Source organism: Rhinolophus ferrumequinum, chromosome 20 (genome assembly GCF_004115265.2).
Source record: "Rhinolophus ferrumequinum isolate MPI-CBG mRhiFer1 chromosome 20, mRhiFer1_v1.p, whole genome shotgun sequence".
Classification (NCBI taxonomy): Eukaryota; Metazoa; Chordata; class Mammalia; order Chiroptera; family Rhinolophidae; genus Rhinolophus; species Rhinolophus ferrumequinum.
In genome coordinates this window covers 41,480,310-41,502,146 of record NC_046303.1, presented here as the reverse complement: position 1 = coordinate 41,502,146, position 21,837 = coordinate 41,480,310, and the positions used below count along the sequence as shown (strand labels likewise).

The following is a 21,837-nucleotide window of genomic DNA, read 5'->3' as shown; positions in this document are numbered from 1 at the left end:
TGAAAACCAAAATGCCTATTTTTTCCCCAAGAGGAGGCTAATGCATCAATGATAATGATGTTAAAAATAATAGATTTTTATTCTATTCTATTTAGAAAATATCTTTAAGATTACGTTAATTACATTTGTTCTTAGAACAAACAAACAAAAACCCTCTATTTTACACATGAGGATAATGAGGCTTTGTGAGGTTAAGTGCCTAAGGCAACACCCATTGTATGGGAAAGCTACACTCTTACTTCAAATGAGAGACATACATTGTATCTCTGTCTGGTTAGCACAAACATACCTGGTTGAGAAACGTAGGGATGGCTTTGGGAACAATACATTCAGCTCTTCCTTTTTTTAAAAAATTAAAGTTTATTGGATAGTAAAGTTTATTGGTTAGTAAAGTTACATAGGTTTCAAGTACAATTCTGTAATACATCATCTATATATTCCTTTACTCATTCAGTTGCACAAAGGAGAATGATGGGAGAGATTGCAATCAGACCATTAAAAGGAGAAATTAGCAAGAGATAAAAAAACGTTGGGAGACAGCATCTCTTAGTCAAGACTGAGGAAAGAAGAGGTTTCTGGCTTAGGCAACCCAAAAACCATATAGTACAATTTAATGTGTAGCTGCGACTGATTAGTTGAGAAAGATAATGCTGTCGATATAACTGACAATATAATTGTCAATATAATTTCTGTTTTTCTATAGATGTATACATTTTTAGGCCTTGTTTATATCTTTATCACCAAACATTACAAAGATAAAATTGTTACTTTTTTAGTATTGTAGTTTTTACTATTTTAGCATTTGTATTACAAATATGAATTGCATGAGTATATATGTTAAATGAATAAGAAATTGGATTAATACTTATATATCTTGGCATGAAAATATATAAAGAACAAACTGCATACAGGCATGGTAACATAATAATTATTATAATTACCACTATTTTCGGGAGGAGTTGAGAAGCTGATTGGAGAAAAAAAGTTCTGAATTTGTTGACTCACTTTAGGGATATAAATAAAATACAGATGTCCAGATTATTTTTGCATTACAGGCTAAACCTATTCTCATCAAAACCAATTTGCTCTTGGTGAAGGAGGTATACAACACAGTTCAACGGTTTCTGCCTTCCAAAATATATCAGGGGATATTTTTAATTAAAGAGTTATTTAATATAATTGTTTTGGTTATTTTCATTACCGTATTAAATAATTATTAGTATTATCTGGAATAAACAAGAAATGCTACATGTTGTTAGGTGACAAAGCTAAGAATATTCAAATAGTTTAATGAAATTATGATTTAAACAAAAAAAGAAGTGATGAATTCTATTTGGTTTTTGTACCTTGTGCCCATATTATTTTACATTTAATATAGTATTTTATTTTTCTCAATCTCTTTGATATTATCTTCAGGGATAGAAGGAAAAAGAAAGTAACATTTTTTCTATGTGGATTATACTTTTTTTTTTTAATTTTCTCTACAACTTTTCATGTTAGGTACTATCCATACCATTTCAGGACAGAAAAGCTAAGACTAAGGAAGATTAGAAACTTCTCCAGGTTGTCCAGCATATAAAAACGCTAATATTAGAGCCCTTTATTTTTCTTGACTCCCACATTATTGTACTTTCTATATACCTTCAGTAATTGCTCTAAATTTCAAGAAAATATTCTAGAACATCAATATAAATCCTCATTCCTTTAACTGAATCTCATTTATTATTGCCAATTTTTCCATGGCCAATTCATGTACATTTTATATTTATACCCTTCAATTTCCCATTAACTTTACCACTTATCCTTCCCTCCTATAGGTTAAACATCTTGAATGTCTTCACCTTCTCCTAAGAGAACCAATTAATTCCTTTAATTTTACTTCATTAAGAGTGTATAGTAAGGGGGTGGGGAGCTCTAGAAGATGGTAAACGGGTTCAAATATATGGTGATGGAGAACTGACTCTGGGTGGTGAACACGTAATGTAAGATATCGATGATGTATTACAGAATTGTACACCTGAAATCTATGTAACTTTATTAACAATTTTCACCCCAATAAACTTTAATAAAAAAAAAAGAGTGCATATAGAAAAATGTGCTAACATCCAGTTAGAAGCAAAGCCTATAAGGTCACTTCCTTATCACGAACACAATTGTGCAAGCAATATTTATTCTGACTGATGTCAGCAGAAATAATGATGTTAACATAAAATTGCGTTGACAGGGGCAACCTGGTCGGGACTCCCTTTCGTTCTGAGAGCTGCGACTCTTTACTTTTAATAAACTATCCTCTTTTACCAAAAAAACCAAAAAACAAAAAAAAACAAAACACAAACAAACCAAAAAAAAACAAAACACAAGTTGCTTTGACAATAAACACTTCCTCTGTTACTGAGGAAATGAATGCAAGGTTTTACTAAAATTTGTGATTTTAGAAGAAATTCAACCTTATTTTATTTCTATAGTTTTATTCTACTTAGTTTATTTCTAAAAATAATTTGAGAGGCTTACAGTGAGAATCATACCATATGTAACTGCACTGTTAAAAATAGAAAAGAAAAAAGCCATCCTGAATGGGGAGGGAGAAACTTCAGCCTCAGGGTCTACTTTGTAGCATTTGTTCAGTTCCCAGACGTTCTCATAGTGAGCATGGAACACAGGTGTTCTCAAGGTGACAATTATACTTTTCTTGGTCTTCTGAAGAAGAGGTGACATAATTGTTTTTACTTTCTATTCTAAGACTTGGCCTGATATGAGTAAAATAGTTTTCTCATGAAATGTTCACATAAATAATGTTGGAGAGATGTGAAATGGGTGTCAGTCATACTTTATCTAAACCGCCCGGAGTAGCTCACCACATTTTTGCCTCAGTTTCTCCTTATTTGATATTCCACATTTGAGGACAGCTGTGCAATCTCAAGCAAAGGTAATCAAACTTATTTTAAAAACTAGTGCACCTTTTTCATTATGGTTAAGCTTTTTTCAGACTTCAACTTTGAAGCAAACAAAACAATTTAAAAAAACAAACTTACAAAGGAAGCTATATTTTCCATAATTTCAGTGATGCTCAGACTGCCTATCAAATTCAGACTTTCTACCAAATTCAGTATACCATGATTTGGCCCTAATCTTAGTGCCATTTATATACTCTGTAATATAGCAAAACAAAACAAAAACAATAATCTACTCTTCTTCATATTAAATAGATAAATAATTGAAAGGAAAGAACAGTGATAATTATGGTCTAAAGCCTACAGCGGCCTCATTAACTGGGGGAATCAGCAGGGTCTTCAGTGGCCTAACCATTCGATCCCCTCCCCACTCTGGTGAATAAAGTCCCCTAGCCAAACGACTTTGCTTATCAAGGATCACGTGAGGTTCCTGCTTATCCCTGAGGAGTGGGTTTCAGTTTCCTGCCAGTCCACAGAATTATTCAACCAAGTCAATCATATCTTCTTGCAGGAATCAGGGGGCACTCCATCCAACCATTGGATACTTTTTAAAAAGCCTGCCTCCCACACTCCTGGTTGTTTACTCTGTTCCTGGGTGCCACCCCCACATGGTGTGTGGTGCTCTGCTCCCTCACACTGTGAATATATGTGACTAATAAACTGCTGTTGATCTCATCTGTCCAATGTCAGATGTTCTTTGTTTGACCTTCGGCATAACCCTGGGTCACAATCTAGGTGAACAGGAGGCAATTAAGCTATTAGATATAGGACAAAATATCAACCTGAAACTTAATAAAAAATAATACGAAAATCAATGTTATTAAAATTTGGCATCTGAAGTAAGTTAAAATAAGTTTTTTCTTAAATTTGTATCATTTTTAAATTCCTAAACAGCAAAGGAAAAACTACATTCTTAGATTGGGAATGAAAATTGGTAGAACTTTTCAGATAAGAAATTTGACAAGATGTCTAAGAAACATCCAAAATATCCCTTCCTTTTCACTCAGTAATTTCACTTCTGGGGATGTATTTTAAGAAAATAATAAATATTGTGGCAAATTATTTCAGAAGCAAATAGAAAACCTGGAAGTGCAAAGCAAACAATATAATTATATTTATATCTTAGGTCCCTAACATATTTTAGATTTTATCCTTTTTCTTAGCAGCTCATATTTAAATTTCTTTGGTTACATATTGGAATAATATAATGACTGATCAACTTATGTAAATAAGGCCATATCACAAATGTAATAATTCCCAGTTAAAAAATTACCCGAATATAATCCAGAGTCAGTATGAGGGAGGATTCAGCTGATATCTATATATCTATATATCTATATAACTATATATCTATATATCTCTATATATACTTTCTCTATCCTTCCAAATATAAAAATATAATTCACTCAATGCTTTAACATATTACCAGTGTTTGAGATCTCCTTTGAGTATTAGAGGAAAGTGGCAAGTCTGACTAGCTATTGTTGGCTTTTAAAGCTGTTCTTAAACATTTCTGCTCAGCTTTTTAAAATTTTAGGCTAAAAATCCCCTTCCTGTGAGTATTACAGAAGAGAAGGAGAGGAAAGAATTCTATAGCAGAGTTATGGTTGAGTCCCTGTATTGTCACAAAGAGTCATCAGCAAAAGAACAAAACAAGGATGTCTGCTCTCACTATACTGTTCAACATTGTATAGCAAGTTTTAGCAAGGGTAATAAGGGAAAAAGGAAATAATTAAATTAAACTTATTCTCATTGGAATGGAGGAAGTAGAACTATATTTGTAGATGACATAACCTTGCATATAGAAAATCCTGAAGATTTAACACACATACAAAGAAACCATTAGAACTAAAAATATAAGCAAAATTGTTAGCCATAAGGTAAATAAACAAAAACATTGTATTTCCATAAATGGAATGAATAATCCAAAACTGAAGTTAAAAAAAACAACAAACTCCATTCACAATAGCATCAATAAGAATAACATGACTTGGGAGGCATTATCAAAAGAAATGCTAGCCTTGTACTTCAGAAGCTATAAAAGTTTACTGAAAGAAATTAAGGAGGTCTAAGTAAATGAAAAGATATTACATGTTCATGAACTGGAAGAGTCAATCTTATTATAAAAGCATATCAATCTCCTCTATAATTTCAATGCAACCATTATCATAATCCCAGCAGGCTGATAACTAAAATTTTATGAAGATTTAAAGGACCTAGAAGAATCAAAACAATTTTGGAAAAAAAAAAAAATTAACACTACCAGATTTCAAAACTTAATACAAAACTATTGTAATCAACAGAGTGTAGTATTGGTGAAATAAGTTAGGCATTTAGTAAAATAGAACCGAACTGAGAATCCAGAAATAAATTCTCGTATGAATGGTAGATTGATTTTGACAAAGAAGCCAAGACAATTCAATAGGGGAAATATTTTTGTAAACGAAAGGTGCTTGTACAATTGGATATCCATTTGTGGTTCAAAAAATGACTTTGGACCTCTGTCTCATGCCATATGCAAAATCAATGCAATACAATGTAAATGCAATGTAAAATATATAAAGCTCCCGGTTTCAAACATAAGAGAAAAATCTTTGTGAACTTGGGATAATTTTTAATATGATTTTAAGGGCAGCATGGTCCACAAAGAAAAAAAATATTGATAAATTGGATTCCATTAAAATGTAAAACTTTTCCTTTAAAATAAAACCATTAAGAAAAGAAAAAAAAATACACAGACCTGAAGGAAATATATGTGCATCGTATACCTAATAAAGGACTTATACCCAAATATATATAAAGAACTTTTACAACGCAGTAAAGACACAAACAACCCAAATAAATAATGGGCAAATGATCACCAAAGAAGACATATGCATTGCTTATAACTACCTGAAAATATGCTCCTTATCATGTCATTAAGAAAATGCAATTTAAAACAACAATGAGATATAGCCACACCCACCCCAAAAGACAGGCATTACCAAGTGTTAGCATTGACATGGAGAAAGTGGAATCCTCAGAAGGGACAGGCAAGAATGTAATATGGGCACTTACCTTGGAAAACTATTTAGCATTTTTTTAAAAGAGTTAAAAAGAAACTTGCCATACAGTTCCACTTCTAGACAACCATTTAAAAATATCAATGTCCAAACTAAAACTTTAATGCAAATATTTAAAAACAGAAAAATCTAATAGATAAACAAATGTAGAATATCTAAACAATGGATTACTACTTGGGAATAAAAAGAGCAAAATACTGTTACATACTACAAAATAGATAAACCTCAAAAATGTTGGTAGGTGAAAGGAGCCAGACAGAAAAAACTGCATACTGCATGATTCCATTTATATGAACTGCCAAGAAAAGGCAGACTTACAGAGACAGAAAGTAAATCTCATGTGTGGCTGGAAGAAGAGCATTGGAAATGGATATTGCCAGCAGGCTCAAGGGAACTTTGTAATAATCGAAACGTTATAAAATAATGTTTTAGATTGTGGTGATGGTCGTACCAGCTTCATAAATTTAGTAAAAGTGATTGATTTATACATTTACGATGTGTACCTTCATGATATGTACATTATACTTCACTAAAGCTGTTAAAATAACAAAAAAGAGCTATCCACAATTGATACTGCTACCATTTCAGATCCAATGAGATCTGTCACATTCGTCTCCTGTTCCTAAAAGCCAATAAAGGTGGTGGACTAATGAGGAATAGAAAATGAGCCTTATTTCTATAGAAGACACTGCTATCTTTTGAATCTAAACATTTTCAACGTTCTTCACTGTTACACTTGCTAATTTGTCTTTTTAGTCTTGCAGATGCAACCAGTCCTTTATGGAACTATACCATATAAGCAAATGTCATTTTTTAAAATCAGAAGAATTTCTTTGGCTTGTTTCTAACAGCTGTGTTTCTAGACCCACGAGATGGAGCTCCAAATAAAACAGACTCATTTTTTGAGCATTACATTTTATGCTTTTTTTTTTCTTTTTGATAATTTCTCTCTAAGAGGGGGGGAAACAACATTTGTTGAATGTATAGTAAGTACAAGGTTTTGTGCTTGGTTGACTTGAAATTATTTGAGATACATAGAGCTGGTCTTATTTCAGAGGAGCAAATGTTCTCTCAATATTTAAATAAGTAATAATGCTAAACTCCAACTCAGGTCTTTCTGATTCTAAAACTCATCACCTATTCTCTCCATTTTGCTGCCTTGTGCTTGGTTGAATAAGGACTTTCAAAACCATTGTACAGTTGTTGATCAGCACCTATTACATCTTTGAAGTTCACAGTTAAAAGTTAAAGGATGTATTTTCTAATAATTAGGAACCATTTAATAGAAGATCATAAGCATATATTGTCTTCGCAAACTTCAAAAAATATAAATGGTGCCTGTGTATGGTACACACTTACAGATATGTATGCATGGGTATGAACAATAATGTTTTATAAATTCCATTGCTTTCTCTCAGTTGTTCCTAAAATTTTCTTGTCATAATTACTTGCATTTCAGATTCTTCTATTAAATTTTAAGTAAGTTGCAGATCAGGGTCTTTGTTGTACTCATTCTATTAACCCAGCAATCAACACGATGTAACTCACACCATGGGTGTTCAATAAATAAGTATTAATCAATAAAATTTTTTTTCAATATATCCAATATGAGTTATAAAAGTAGTTAGAAAATATACTTTGTGTTGCATAAGATTTTTTATAGGAAGAAAAAGAGTTTATTTATAAGTTTTTAAACCTTCTCTGTAAATATCATTAGAGTATTGGTTCTCAAACATTTTGATTTCAAGGAACCATTTATACTTTTTAATAGTACTGAGGACCTCAAAGAGCTTTTGTTTATATGGGTTATACAGCTCCGTATATCTTCTATACAAAACAAGAATTTAAAATATTTATTAAATAATGAATTTAAAATAATACATTCATTCCATGCTAAAATAAATCCCATTTTTAAATAACAATAACTGTATTTAAAGAATAAAATATTTATGAGAAGGGTGGCATTGTTTTACATGATTGCAAATCTGCTTAATAGCTAAATAGAAGACAGCTAAATTCCCATATCTGCTCTGTAGACAATCTGTTGTGTTGTCATGCATCATGTAAACTTTGAGAAACTCTACGGTATAGTCACAAGAAAATTAGCATGCAAAAGACACATACTGACTTAGCATTACTATAAAAATAGTTTTGACCTTGTGGACCCCCCGAAAGAACCTTGGGAACCATGAGGGTTTCCTGCTCATACTTTGAGAACCACGGGAGAAAAACATAAAAAACAAAAATAAAAAACACACTTCCTACTCCTGTCTCCTATTTTGAAATTATTTTTGCTTCCAATAAATAAAAATTTGTTTTTTTTCCTTTTTTGTGAGTTATGCTAGTTTTATATAATTCTTATAAAATACTTTAATGCTATTTAGACCAGTTAGAATGATTTATTAAAATACAAAAGATACACAGTATTTCTACTTTCAATGGGTTTGTATAACCAAAATGAAAACACACTAATGACCACGTCTCCCTCTGTTTGGGAGAGCAAATATACTGCATTTTATTCTTCACTCCTTTCTTGTTCACATGCTTATCTTGTTTTACAAACACAGTTAAATTATTAGCTTAGGTATCTTTTATACTACTGATAAAGCTACTGGACACTGCTCTTTGTTTCTAAACATGAGAAACAAACAGGAGTTTAAATTGTTTTATTATGAAAAATTATATACATATTTTAAAAAGTAGTGACAAGACTATAAGAAAACCCTATGTGGTTAACCTTCCAGCTCCAACAATGATCAAATCATGGTTAATTTTGTTTCATCTATTTTTCTACCATTCTCCACACAGTTAATTTTGAAGCAAATCCCAGACAAGGTATCATTTTACTTGCAAATATCTTCATATGCATCTCTAATAGAGATACTCTTAATTTTTATTAAAAACATTAATATAAAATGGTAATCATAGTGAAACAAAACAAAATAGGAAATCCTTAATATCAACACATATTTAGTCAATAACACGAGGCTTTTAGTTAAGTAGCAAATGACATAGAGATTAGGCAGGAACATAAATGTTCTGTGCCAGGGTTTCCCTGTCACTAGCTTAGCACTTCTAGATAGACACCGTTTGCCAAAAACTGTCCTTTCTGGCTCTAGTCTTGCATGTGTATGTATTTAAATCCATTTAAGGTACTGAAGACTTATTTGAAACAATACACATTATTTCAAAACATTTAATTTAGTATGAAATCATGTGACTTAAGGGCACATGAAAAAACATTCAGTAGTAATCAATGTAATATAAATATAAGAGGGAAAATAGTTTTATTTTAGGCCAATATCAAAACAAGGGGAATGCAGAGAAATGATAGAGTATACTACTAGTAAATTTATCAGTCAAAACAATAATCCTCATCTATCATTCTGCAAAATCTATATACTGAGAAAACTGAATTTAGTTTTCATACTAGATTACTTACAACAAGAAATTAATAGCTCTTATTTCTGATATTCGAATATATTAAAACATTTTTCCTAATTGTAGTAAAATAAAGCATACTAAAATAATCAGTGGTAAAAATAATTATAAGGTTTGGGGAATAATTTTAATGTAGTATAAACTTTAATATAGTATAAAAATAATAATACAGCTAGAAAATAAATACATCGACATACAGTCCTGACAATTTAGTAAAAATGGTTTGAAGATTTCTATTGTAAAAAAATAATTTTTGGCATTACTATAAAGTATTATGTTGTTTTGCCTTATGAGTTGGAGGAAACTGAAATAGGTTGTAGCAAGTAATCATTTCTATGAAAAGAGTTTGAGATTCATCCCTGGAATTTTCATCAGTACTTAAAAAACAGTCTGTACGCAATAAGACTATAAAAGGTTGAATTATCTGTCTCTGGCAGAAGACGAATTACCCAATCTTAAAAGGGAAAGAACATTAGACTCTTAATCGATTCACGCTATATGAAAATAAAGAGAGAAAAACTGCTCAAAATAAACCTGTTTCATATCCACATATTCCACGGTCTAAAATCTGTGAGGAATAATAGCAAGTACACTAAAGAAATATCTAATTTTGTTCTTTGTTATATTAGCTCTTAAAAAGAAAATCTCCAGCACATATGCCATGTTGATATACCATGTATACAAGTATTCATGTATACACACATATATGAAATTATTTATTTAAATATTTTCTGTTGATGTACAGTGTCCAGGAAACACAAAGATTATATTTGAGTGAAACTATAGGTACTATTTATATTTTAAAAATTCATTAACTTTGACAAAATTTTAATTTTGTGTCATAGATTTAAATAATATAATTTTCATCTATAATATAAATATTTCACTATCTTTCAAAAGTATCAAAGTCATTAAAAACAAAAGAAGCCTGAGATACTATCAGATTGGAGGAGACAAAGGAGGCTTGACAACTAAATAAAATGTGAGATCTGAATTGAATCCTGGACCAGAAAAAGAAAAATGCAGTGGGTTAGTGCAGACACTCAAAATTTGGATATTGCTTATAGATGTTTTAACAGTATCCAATCAATGTTAACTTCTTGGTTTTGATCACCATATTACGGTTAGATAGATGTGACATTAGGGGAACCTTGAAAAGAGTGGGCAAAAGAACTGACTCCTATTTTCAGGGAGCCCAAATTTTCTTAGGGTCCAAAATAATTTCAAAATAAAAAAATTTAAAATTACACCATGAGATTTGGTCTACAGAAGTACACAAACAAGCAAACAAACAAAAACTCAGCATAACTGATAATGTTCAAATTGATTAGGTATAGGTGGATTTATTCCCTAGAAGAATCCAAGATAGGTTTTTACTTCCTTTGCAAGAATGTTTTATAGCTGTAAAATCAGTGACCATATTACTCAACAGAACAATAATTATGGAGCATTATAATGCTATATACATTTTTTCTAAAAATGTAGTTAATAAACAGAATGATCTAAATATGTAGCATTTCGTAATTTATCATATTAATGATCATGCCATTATTGTCTTTTACATTCCAATTTAAAGCCTACTTATTTCTTGAAATTTTCCAGAACAAAACTTTTGACAAAAAGTGGTATTTTCTAAAATTTAATCAGTCATCCAATCTGAAATCCAAATACATATCTCAATCTGACATTAAAAGAAAAAGGACTAGTTTATTTGATTTTCTTTACCTGAAACTGTGTGATCTTTAGAGTCTCTTGTTATTTTTATCCTTGCATGAGGAAAGATGTAGTGCACAGTCTTCCCATTCATCTGTATAATCTAAGACATACATGTGATAAGGTGAAAAGTCAATGTAAAAGACACGTAAAGTGCAACATATGTAATTAGACTTTTTAAAAGCACATTGAGTCAATCAATACAAATACATTAGAAGATTCTCAAATCTTGATAGATAGATATCACTATCACTAGAATTATCACTAAGCATCTTACGCTATATAATGATATCATTGGTTCTTGAGTTCATTATAAATGGTCTTCATACTTATAACCAATTTCTCTTTCAAACTGATTTGTTGTGGTTGGGAACAATATGCAACAGGTTGTAAAGGGTGTGTTACTACAGTAGTACATAGTCAATAGTGATGACAGTGGATAGAGAACGCACATGGAAAACTGAGAGCTGCTGATTTTGTTCTGAACAGCCTAGAAATGGAAAGGATTTTTAATTTCCGGCAATTAAGTAGTGTAAGGGGAGAAAAGCAAGTGAAAATCCTCATATTCCATATCTCTATCACTATACTAGGATCACCTTATATTTATGTTGCATTGATTTCATTGCAGAATTATGCTGTTGCTGAGCACATCTACGAGAAGTTTCCATGTACACTGGATGCTGAGATTACTTCTATATAAATAAAGTCTTTGCTCATTGTAATACATTCTAAAGTCTTCTTTGTGTTCAAGGTTGTGTTAATGACAGCATTATTTCTTATTAACTATTGGTGTTCCTTCGAGAACAAGAAGCAACACTTAAAGCTATTGTTGCAAATCTGTGATCTCAATATTCATTATTGAGATGTGAATATGAGACTACCATAAATTGCATTATCGCTGTTTCCACCTGGCGAAATGAGATTTCTGAAGCAAATTAGTAAATGCAAACTTGTGCTGTATATTTTGTGGAACTTTTCTTTTAAAAGAAGTTTGTAAAATAATGAAATGTAGAAATAGTAAAATATTTAATAGTATCTATAGTGATAGGGTTTTATCAACATGGAATCTTGTATTTATCACCTTAAAATTTTTTTGACCAAAATTACAAATAAAATAAAGTTTAGTAAAGAGACATCTATTACTACCCATTTCAGAACATGTTTAAGAAGTGTGTGGGAATACTAAATCAAAATATTAAATAGAATTTGCAACAAAAGAAATGTACATTTGGTGTAGAAAGATTCCTTGGAATACTCATGTGGTTTAATGTGCCTTTGTCAATCCAGCTGTTAGAAATCTAGATATTAAAAGTAAAATATGTATTGAAAAAAATGCAAGCTTAAATGATAGCCTTTAGTTTTTATTCTCTTCAGAAAAGAATAAGCTTAACGAAGTCTCTGATGAATATGAAACACTCTCCAAACAACAGCACAATCCTAAATCCAGGGATATTATATGAATTCTGCAAAGTAAAACTAAAATATTCTTTGCAAGATTATAAAAAATATTATGGTTAGTATATTCAGGCAATCTAGATAATTTATACTAATGCTAATTTTATAAGCCACTGAAAACCTCATTTATAGTCGTAACAATTAAGCGTGCACATTATCTTTTTCTTCCTCTCACTTCCTGTTCTCTGTCTGTCTCTCTCTACCACTCTCCTTCCCTTTTCTCTTATTTTCTCTACTCTACCCTACTTACTTTCAGTCCCCTCATCTTTTCTCCTTCTATTGCCTTTCTTCCACTTCTCCTTGCTCACTCTTCTAATCTGCATTGAAAAATCCTTAACTTTTACTAAAAATTAAATCATCTGCATTGAAAATTCTGCAACTATTAACAATTTTTTCAGTACTGTACATTAAAATTGGTGGATATTATTTTAATTCAAATATCTTCAGATTTCATGAATCATTTAACAATGATTTTAAACAGTTGTTTTTTTCCAAGTGGCCAAAAATAAACTAAGAAAACACAATTTTGCCTTTCGCTCTGCTTTCCATTTCCCAGATTAGGGAGAAGTACATATACTCTCATAGTATATTTATTGCTAGGAGAGTAGTAAGGTTTCCCTATTTTTTTCATCCGAATTTTACCTGCTAGCCAGTATTACCTTTTAACTTGTAAACCTTCAATGATGTCAGTTGAAGGGATGCTAAACATGTTTATTCCATAGACTCTCATAGAATATCCTGTATCTTCAGAGATTGTCTACAACCACCTTCATGAATTCACTTAATAAATCAGAAACACTAACCTGTCATAAATATGACCAATGTGGCCAAGAGTTTAGAAAGAAGAGATATCTGCCTCTAAAGTATGAACTTGGCTTGGATCTTTGGCTTTGTCCTAAACACTGCAGGTGAATGTTGAGAGAGTTCTCCAGCAGATGGGGCTTCATGGTAGGTGTGCTTTTGCCAAATGAGAGTAGGAGCAAGGCCAAGGGCAGGAGTGATGTCAAGCAGTGATCCTATGTCTCGAGCTTAATGTACGTCAATATAATAGTTATATGAGAATTGCAGAAGGTGTGGGCATTAGTGCAGAATATAGAGGCATTTTGTACTAGTCAAGAAGTGTTGAATGTTATAACCACCCTGTGAAGGATCTTAGTCGTATTTATAGATGAAATGACAGAGAAAAATAAACGGTCAGGTGATCTGTTTAATTAACAAAGCAGGCTGGAATTCTCAAGGAATAAATATATACATATATTCATAAACAAATATATATACATATAGATGGATATGTAAGTGTATAGGCATATGTATGTATTCGAAAGAAAACAGATATAGATTTATACATTTGGTTCATTTGTACAATTAAGATGATTTTGAGTCTAATAGAAATTCAGAAACTTTTTTCTGTCTCTAATGTATGATGTACATAAAATATTTTTAAAAGCATATAAATTAGTTTTTGCATTAGTCAATTTGATTTGATTACTTTTGTCTCCAGAGCATTTTATGAGAATAAATTTTTGTTACACATATGTTTTCAAATTAAAGCATCTGGACTTATTTGTAGCAAGAGCTTGATATTATCTTTTTATGATTAGAGACACACAGAAGTGAATAAAATGAGAATGCCATTTTGCTATTCTCTCTAGACCAAAATATAGTTATGATGAGTTAATGAGAAAAAGAGTACTTAAAGATAAATATCAACATGAAAAGGCATCAATTCTGAACTTTCCATAAATGTAATCAAAGTGCATGTTGTCGTCTATGTAGCTTCTATTTAGAGAAAAAAAAGTATAAAGAAAAACAATGAAATTATGGCCACAAAAATCAGCATCTTTGTTTTCTTTTTTGGGGGGAGTTTGAGGATAACAATCTGGAAGGGCTTGGGGATTTCTGGGGGCTGGCAATGTTCACTTGCTTGGTCTGTGTGGTAATTAATATGATTATTCACTTTATAAAGATTTATAATTCTATATATTTCCAGTTTTGATAACTGTATATATGGTTTTCTGTTTGTATGTTAGATATCAAAATAAAAATGTAAGAAATTATAAAAATGTAAAAAATGCCTTTTAGCAAGTAAATATACTTTATTGTATTTACCTATGTATATTAAATATACCTTCTCTGCTTAACGTTGGGATTATATTGGTCTCTAATGATACTGTTTAAACATGATGTACTATATCTTCATTGGATCAAAACCATAATTCTGTAGATGTCAGTAACAGAAAATTAGAAACAAAATGTGTTATGAGGGATATTAATGTTTTATCCACATACAATAGAATTTTATAAAATATTTTTTGAGGTGGACACAGATTCCTTTAAAATGTGTCCTCGAAGAATATTAGTTGGATAAATTAGTTGGGCAAGACCATACTGAAAATCCATGTAAATAGCAGGGTTGGGAAATAACTACATGAAAGACATTATTTTTCAGCTCTCCAGTTTACATATTTCATCTTATTAGGATTACTTTAAAGAATTTGTGTTTTCATCTTGATCTAAGTTTGTGGGAAATGCTAAACTTAAAACAAATAAGGTAGGTAAGACATAGTAAGGCATTATAAAAAGATTCTTACAATAAAATATATCCAAGGAAGTTATTTTCAGCTTACAGATTTATTATTTTCATAATTATAGATAAAGAGGTAAATTTGTATTTTAAAAACATGTTCAGAATTATTTTATTAATATTTTTAATTCTCTAGGCAGGTCTACTTGATGAGATTGAAATACAATTATAATTACAATTTTAAGAATAACAAGATAAGCTAAGAAAAGTATAATTCAATAGTCTGATACTTTAAAATGAAGTACAAAGAAATGGACATTTATTGACATGTGCATAGAGATAAACACAATCCTAAAACAAAAACTTATTAAAGACATTAAAAACTAAAGAGAGAATGTTTACAAGATAGAGAAAAGAATCCCAAGATTCTTTTAAAATGTGATAAAAAATGTGATAGCATATAGAAAAACAAAACAACAAAATTCTGAGAAAAGGAAATTCTATTTAACAGCTAGACATTTTTCCATGAAAACTGAAATTGCTTAGGAAGACCAAATCTAAGAGTATAGATAGTATCCTTTAGAAAGTATTTACACTTGCAAAAGTCTTTTCTTTTATACTTTAATGTGGCAAACATGAAATAAATTGGAGTTAAGTTCATATGGCTCTTCTTTGTTGTTCAATATATAGTTGTCTTCTATATCAATTAATCAGTACCCAGACAGGATGATTTAGGAGTCAATATATGTGAAATAAATCAGCTATCTCTTTTGTGGGTATTTTAATGATTATGAGTACAGAGCCTGCAAAAATCTGATCTACTAGGACAATTATTTAAGGCCACTTGGCTTACCAGAGAAATCTTTCTCAATGTATCCAATTGTTGGTCTCCTACGTATCTTTTAAAATTCAACTCAAACATCAGCTCACTTATTCTAGTATATGTGCTGCCGAAGCGAGCACTCACTTATTCTAAAGTAAATAAGATCATTTTCGTATCATATTTATCTGATTCTGAAGTTTATCTCTCAGTTTCACTTTCTTCATCTATAAAGATATAATACCCACTTTATGTGAATTCCGATAAAATCCAAAAATGAATATAAAACAAACACTTCAATTTAATAGAATCTAAAATATGACTCCTTCTTTTCCTAGTGAAGCCGTCCCTGTCCCCAGCTGATTTAATTTGGTCATCCTCTTATCATTATTCTCAACATATGAACACAGTTATTGGAAAACATTGAAATTACCCAAATCTATTTCACCCAATATTCTGTAAGCTCTTCAGGAGCTTTATTGTATAGCAATGTTGGGTATGTTATACTCACTTTATCTGATGGAGGAGTGGATCACTTAAATTGCATGGTAGAAGCATCATAGCTATACTGTAATGCGAATCAGTCATTACTGATAAAGTAAGGTACTAACTATTTTAAGTTGCTGAAAAATTATTTTGTGAATTTGATCAACAAAAGTCTCATGATTTTTAGGATACATGAGACCACTGTAGGGTGAATTATTTTGGAGGGGTGGTATAAATCTAAAAGAGATTGCTCAATAATATACACTTACTTGCTCTTGATGTTGACTGAGTGGTCTAGAGTGGACCAATCTTTCTGGCAGTTTTCGATCCAGACCAGGTCCATTTTCCAAACGAGATTCCCTGGGTTTGTCAAACCAATCTGTTTCTTCACGACGCAGGTGATAAGCTTTGGAGACCAAGGGAATATCAAATATTGCAACCCAAAACTAATACAAATGATAGAGGGCAGCAGCTGTTCTAAAGTACCAACATGCTTCAGGCTTGTTAACCATTCATGCATTTGAAACATAACTCCCAATGGGATGAAAAAAAATCATTTCTAATATTGTGTTAGAAAAATTTATACCACGGAATAACCTAGAAAAAATGATGCACACACCTGTTCAACTTCTCAGAGAAAAATAAAACAAAATTAAATTTTAAATTAGGAGGAAAAAAAGACATTTACATAGTGATTGAAATAAAACAATGAACAAGTGAATATTCCTCAGAAGTCCTTCTGTTCAACCTCAGTCTATTAGTTGCCAACTCCTCACCTGCCTCCACCATCCATCAGTAAATTGTAAGGAAAATGTATTCCTTAGACTTGAACACAGAAGATCCTGTCACTTTCCCAATAGCCCATCAACCCAGTCCCAATAGATATGTGGCTGTTGGCTTTAAACATCAAGTATTGTTTGGAAACATGGCATTTCTATGACATCATAAAAAATATATTAAAAATATATCATTTAGATTTTTTGTTAAAACTTACAATTATTTTCTCTGAAATTACAGATTTAAGTATTAGATTGAAGAGTTGATTGCTTTTTGTACTTATGTGACATATTAAAAAGTATTTGACATATTAAAATACTTTTTTTGGAAATACAAGCATAATTAAGTACACAATTATTACTTGAAGTTTTTCGACCCATTCAGTTCTTAGTATTTCCAAGGTTTTTTAATGCTATTATTTAGTAACTTAAAATCCTATTTTACATAATATGCAGAATTTGACTTTATCTGTAAAGTTTTATTTTTTGTATAAGGATCCCTAATTAACAGCCTCTGGAAATACATTGTTGCTTCCTAAATGGCAGATGGAGTAGCCTTCTCAATTGCTCATCTTAAAAGATTTGTTGACAATGTTATTAACCTATGCTCTCTAGGAAGTCTAGCTTCCATAGGGCCACACTGTTGAGTTTGTCTCTCTACCACATTATAGTTTTCTATTTATGTCTATATCCTTGATTGCCTTCTCTTCCAAAACTTTCTCTCAAGATTATTTTTTAAGGCAATTTCCACTATTTCTTAGCTGGCAAATCCAGAACACATACACCACTACTTACCTCCACTTCCTGTGATCTTGGTCATTGTTACTGATTGACCACAGCATTTCTTCCCAACAAACACAAAATGATAGACAATGTGTCATAATTTGGTCAGTCTTAGATTTGAGGAAATACAATGGTACATACTTGGTTTGTGGTTGTATATGTGCTTCTGATATCCCCTATTAGATTCTAAGCTGCTTGAGGGCAAGCCTCATGTTCTTTTTTTGTTTGTTTTCTCCCTCAACACTAAAAACAATGCCTTACAAATGCCATAACACTCAATAAAAATTTGGAAAATGAATGAAACAGAAAAATTAGTCATCAACCAGAGAAAGAAGTTAAATATCCTAGTTTTAATATGCACATTTAAAAATAAATATTAATATGTTCCGTGAACCTCATTAATAGTTACACAATCTTTTCTCACAATCTACTGGATGTTTATTATGTTTTTATAGTTTTAATTTGATATAAAGTGACTCAATTATGAAAAAATATTTAATGTAATAGAAATCTGATAAGTAAATGCCAAACAAATCCATTATTTAATAATCAGTCTCTAAAAATTTATTAGATTATCCAAACCACAATGCTACTTTTGTTACTTCTTATACATATTTATTACATATTTCTCATGAGAAGAAAAAAAATATCTGATTTAAAAAATGAGTATCTTGGATAATGCACTGTTTTTACATGAATATATAACTCTGCGAACTGCATTTGAAATACAATCCTTTAAGACATGTTCGTTGGTGTGTCTATACAAATAAGGCAGAATCTCAACTTGACCAAATTTTCTCAATTTATTTCCAATTCTGATTACACACTTTGATTGTATGTTATTTTTCATAACTGTATATGTAAATAAGTTAGGATGTCTACCATGTTTTGCATAGAAATTTATAGACCCACCAAGAGCAACCAGATTGAATGAAGCTGTTTTCATATTAAATTTTGTCTTCATCATTTATAGTAAGTTGTACATAAATGCTAATTGTTTATAACTGTGATTGTCTATTCTGGCATGGTGGATCTACACTTTAAAATTAAAGTTTAGAACAATAGTAACATTTTTAAATCAGTTTAAATAATTTGCTAGAGATTAGCACCCTCTTTTAGATTAACTGACATTTTCTTGAATTCTTAAATGTAAGATATAAGTAAGCTATTTTTGGATCTAATATTTTCATAGGCAACAGTTATCTGAATAGCTTAATTCTATTCAGTATCAAACATTGGTCAAAGTATATATATATTTTAAAGAGTGTATATATCGATGCTTTTTTTTTTTGGCATGGAACATACATTGAAGTATTTGTGGTTGTAGAAATAAATATAACTTGACTGTTTCCAGTTTGGCTTCCCTCCAATCTGCTCTAAAGAAAAGACTTCCTGCTCTGTACTTACTCAACTATGCATGCATATCAAGTTGTGGACTTCAAACTGATGGCCATAAATATTAAGCAATGTAAATTATGCATACCTAGATTTTACATGAAGTGAGCTATTTCAAAATTAACTAGAGTCCATATAGAACACATCTGAAAAAAATCTAATGGTCTTATAACCTAGAGTTTTAGACTGATTCAGAGAAAGAACACAAGCAATTCAAAATCAGTTAAATTTGTTTGTCTACATGATACTAAAAGCCTGTTGAAATGTTGTATTTTTCAAAGTTATCTTAGAGTCATTCAAATACAGATATAGAATTTTTGGTTAAAAATTATTTTAAAAATCCTTAATATTTCATGAGTTCATAAATGAGTTATGTGATTGGAAAATATATTTTCTACTTTTTCCCTTAGTTACCCAAAAGACCCAGGATTTCAAAAGAAAAGTAGGCTATTGTTTACCAGAATAAAAGTAATATGTTAATGTGATATAAAAGCAAAGAAAATATATGATATTTAAAAACATATGACTTTTAAAGATAATGATTGCAATTCACACACCTAATATCACATATGTAAATCAATTTGTTAGAGCTGTCTAATTCTATACCAACATGAACTTCATGACAAAATTTCTTGTCTGCTTAATTTTTAAATACATTTAGTTTAATTAATTTTATCTAATTTTAATTGTTTATTTCTTTTATAGCATCTTTACAGCTCATAATTTTGTATGCTGCATTATGCTTCATTACCTACTTTATCAAATCACTTTTTCACATAGTCCTTGATGACTATGAGTACCCGTCATCCAAACACATAAATACAAAATAAAACATTCAGTTATTTTTATGTTGTTGTATGTAAATAAATGCCACATTTTGGAATATCTAGAAATATCTCTGTGTATGTCTGACACCATGTTGATAAAACATCTGTGATGAATAAATGAATTTGTCAAATTCTCTCCAGATGTATGCACATCAAGCACACATAGCTTTTAGTTTAGTTATGCCATAGACCTGTTAGAGTTTTGTTTAATTTTGTTATTTTATTGATATGATTATTGAAGAACCTTTTTATTTTTCTGCAGCAGTCCTTTTTGGTATAAAATGTGCATGAAATGTGGATTGTGAAAAAAAGAAAAAATAGACTCTTTACACATAATATCATGACTTTTGTTTAACTAGGTAGATTCATTCAGATAACTGGCTAAATATAAAAAAATACAGAGTGTTTTATTTGACTAATTATCAATAAAAGTGGTCATTCCAATAGCCAGAAGAGAACAAAACAAATCAGAAAGTGATTAGTCTGTTCGAATTTCTCTAGGAAAAGCAGTTTGTCCTCCTTCAAATCCAGTAATTACTTTAGTTTTATTCAAATCTATATTTGAACTTCTACAGTCATATCAGTGTCTAGATAGAGAAATAGAAAGAAAATCCTTTTTGTGAAAACAGATTTTCCTGTGAGTCCCCAGGGAAAATGTCAGATTTAAAGGGGGAGATATTTACGTTAGCTTCGTGCTTTCCAGTCTCCAAAAGCATGGAGTAATAATGTTTTTATTTGATGAGAAATATTTTATTTCCAGGACTCAAAACATACCTACATTCAAATAAACCACAGAGGAGGTTAAAAAAAACAAACAAAACACACACACACACAATCCAGAATCACAGATTGTCTTGGCATTGGCAAGGCTTTTACATCACTGTACCTCTCTTCCCTTGTCTTCAAAATTAGACTTAGAGTAGATCATTTTCTAAAATCCTAATGGTTCTACATAACTAAACAACAATAACAAAAATATCACAAGTCAGTTTTTAGCTAAGTAATTACTTGCCTTAAATCACTTATTCAATGTGAAAAACTATCAAAATAATTTAGGGCAAAAAATGGGCTGATGCAAAAAGCAAAGCCAAAGACAAGGCTGAATGGGTACATTTGGAGGCCTTGTCTTCAAATGGCTAAACTCATAAAAGCAGTATACAAAATTTCTATTTTAAATCTAAAGACTACTTCATACATAATGATAAGATTATTTATTGTCAATATCATATTTGGTGCTAAGTTTTCTAATATGTAATGCAAAAGTACAAACTTAATTATGGTATTATTCATAATGAGAGAGATAAAATACAAACTTTTTATTTAAAGGAGAATTATAAAATTCTAGATGATACTAATATCAGGGAATTATCCAAAAGTTCTCAAGAAGAGAATATTCTCTGAATTAAAAAACACTGATCTCACAAAAATGACAAATGATATTCTATTACAAAACATAGCAGAATAGCACTTAATGTCTCTAAGCCTTAATAATTTCACAAACTGAACAAAACTGACCAATAACTTTAAAAATGAATTGTAAAAATAAAATAAACATATAATGAAAAGCTTTCGAACTATGGCTTTAAAGGACGACCATATTTTAT

General features: G+C 30.6%; 1 protein-coding gene across 3 annotated transcripts in view; it reads right to left on the bottom strand.

Moving 5' to 3' along the window:
* The window catches only part of PCLO (piccolo presynaptic cytomatrix protein), a 383,134-nt gene that overhangs the window by 137,210 nt on the left and 224,087 nt on the right, over positions 1-21,837 (bottom strand). For all 3 annotated transcript variants that reach the window (XM_033088047.1, XM_033088046.1, XM_033088045.1), the window contains exons 8-9: positions 16,722-16,858; positions 11,180-11,270 (exon numbers count right to left, since the gene is read on the bottom strand). In XM_033088047.1, the coding sequence (XP_032943938.1) occupies positions 11,180-11,270; positions 16,722-16,858 (228 nt within the window). The remainder of the gene's footprint in view (positions 1-11,179; positions 11,271-16,721; positions 16,859-21,837) is intronic.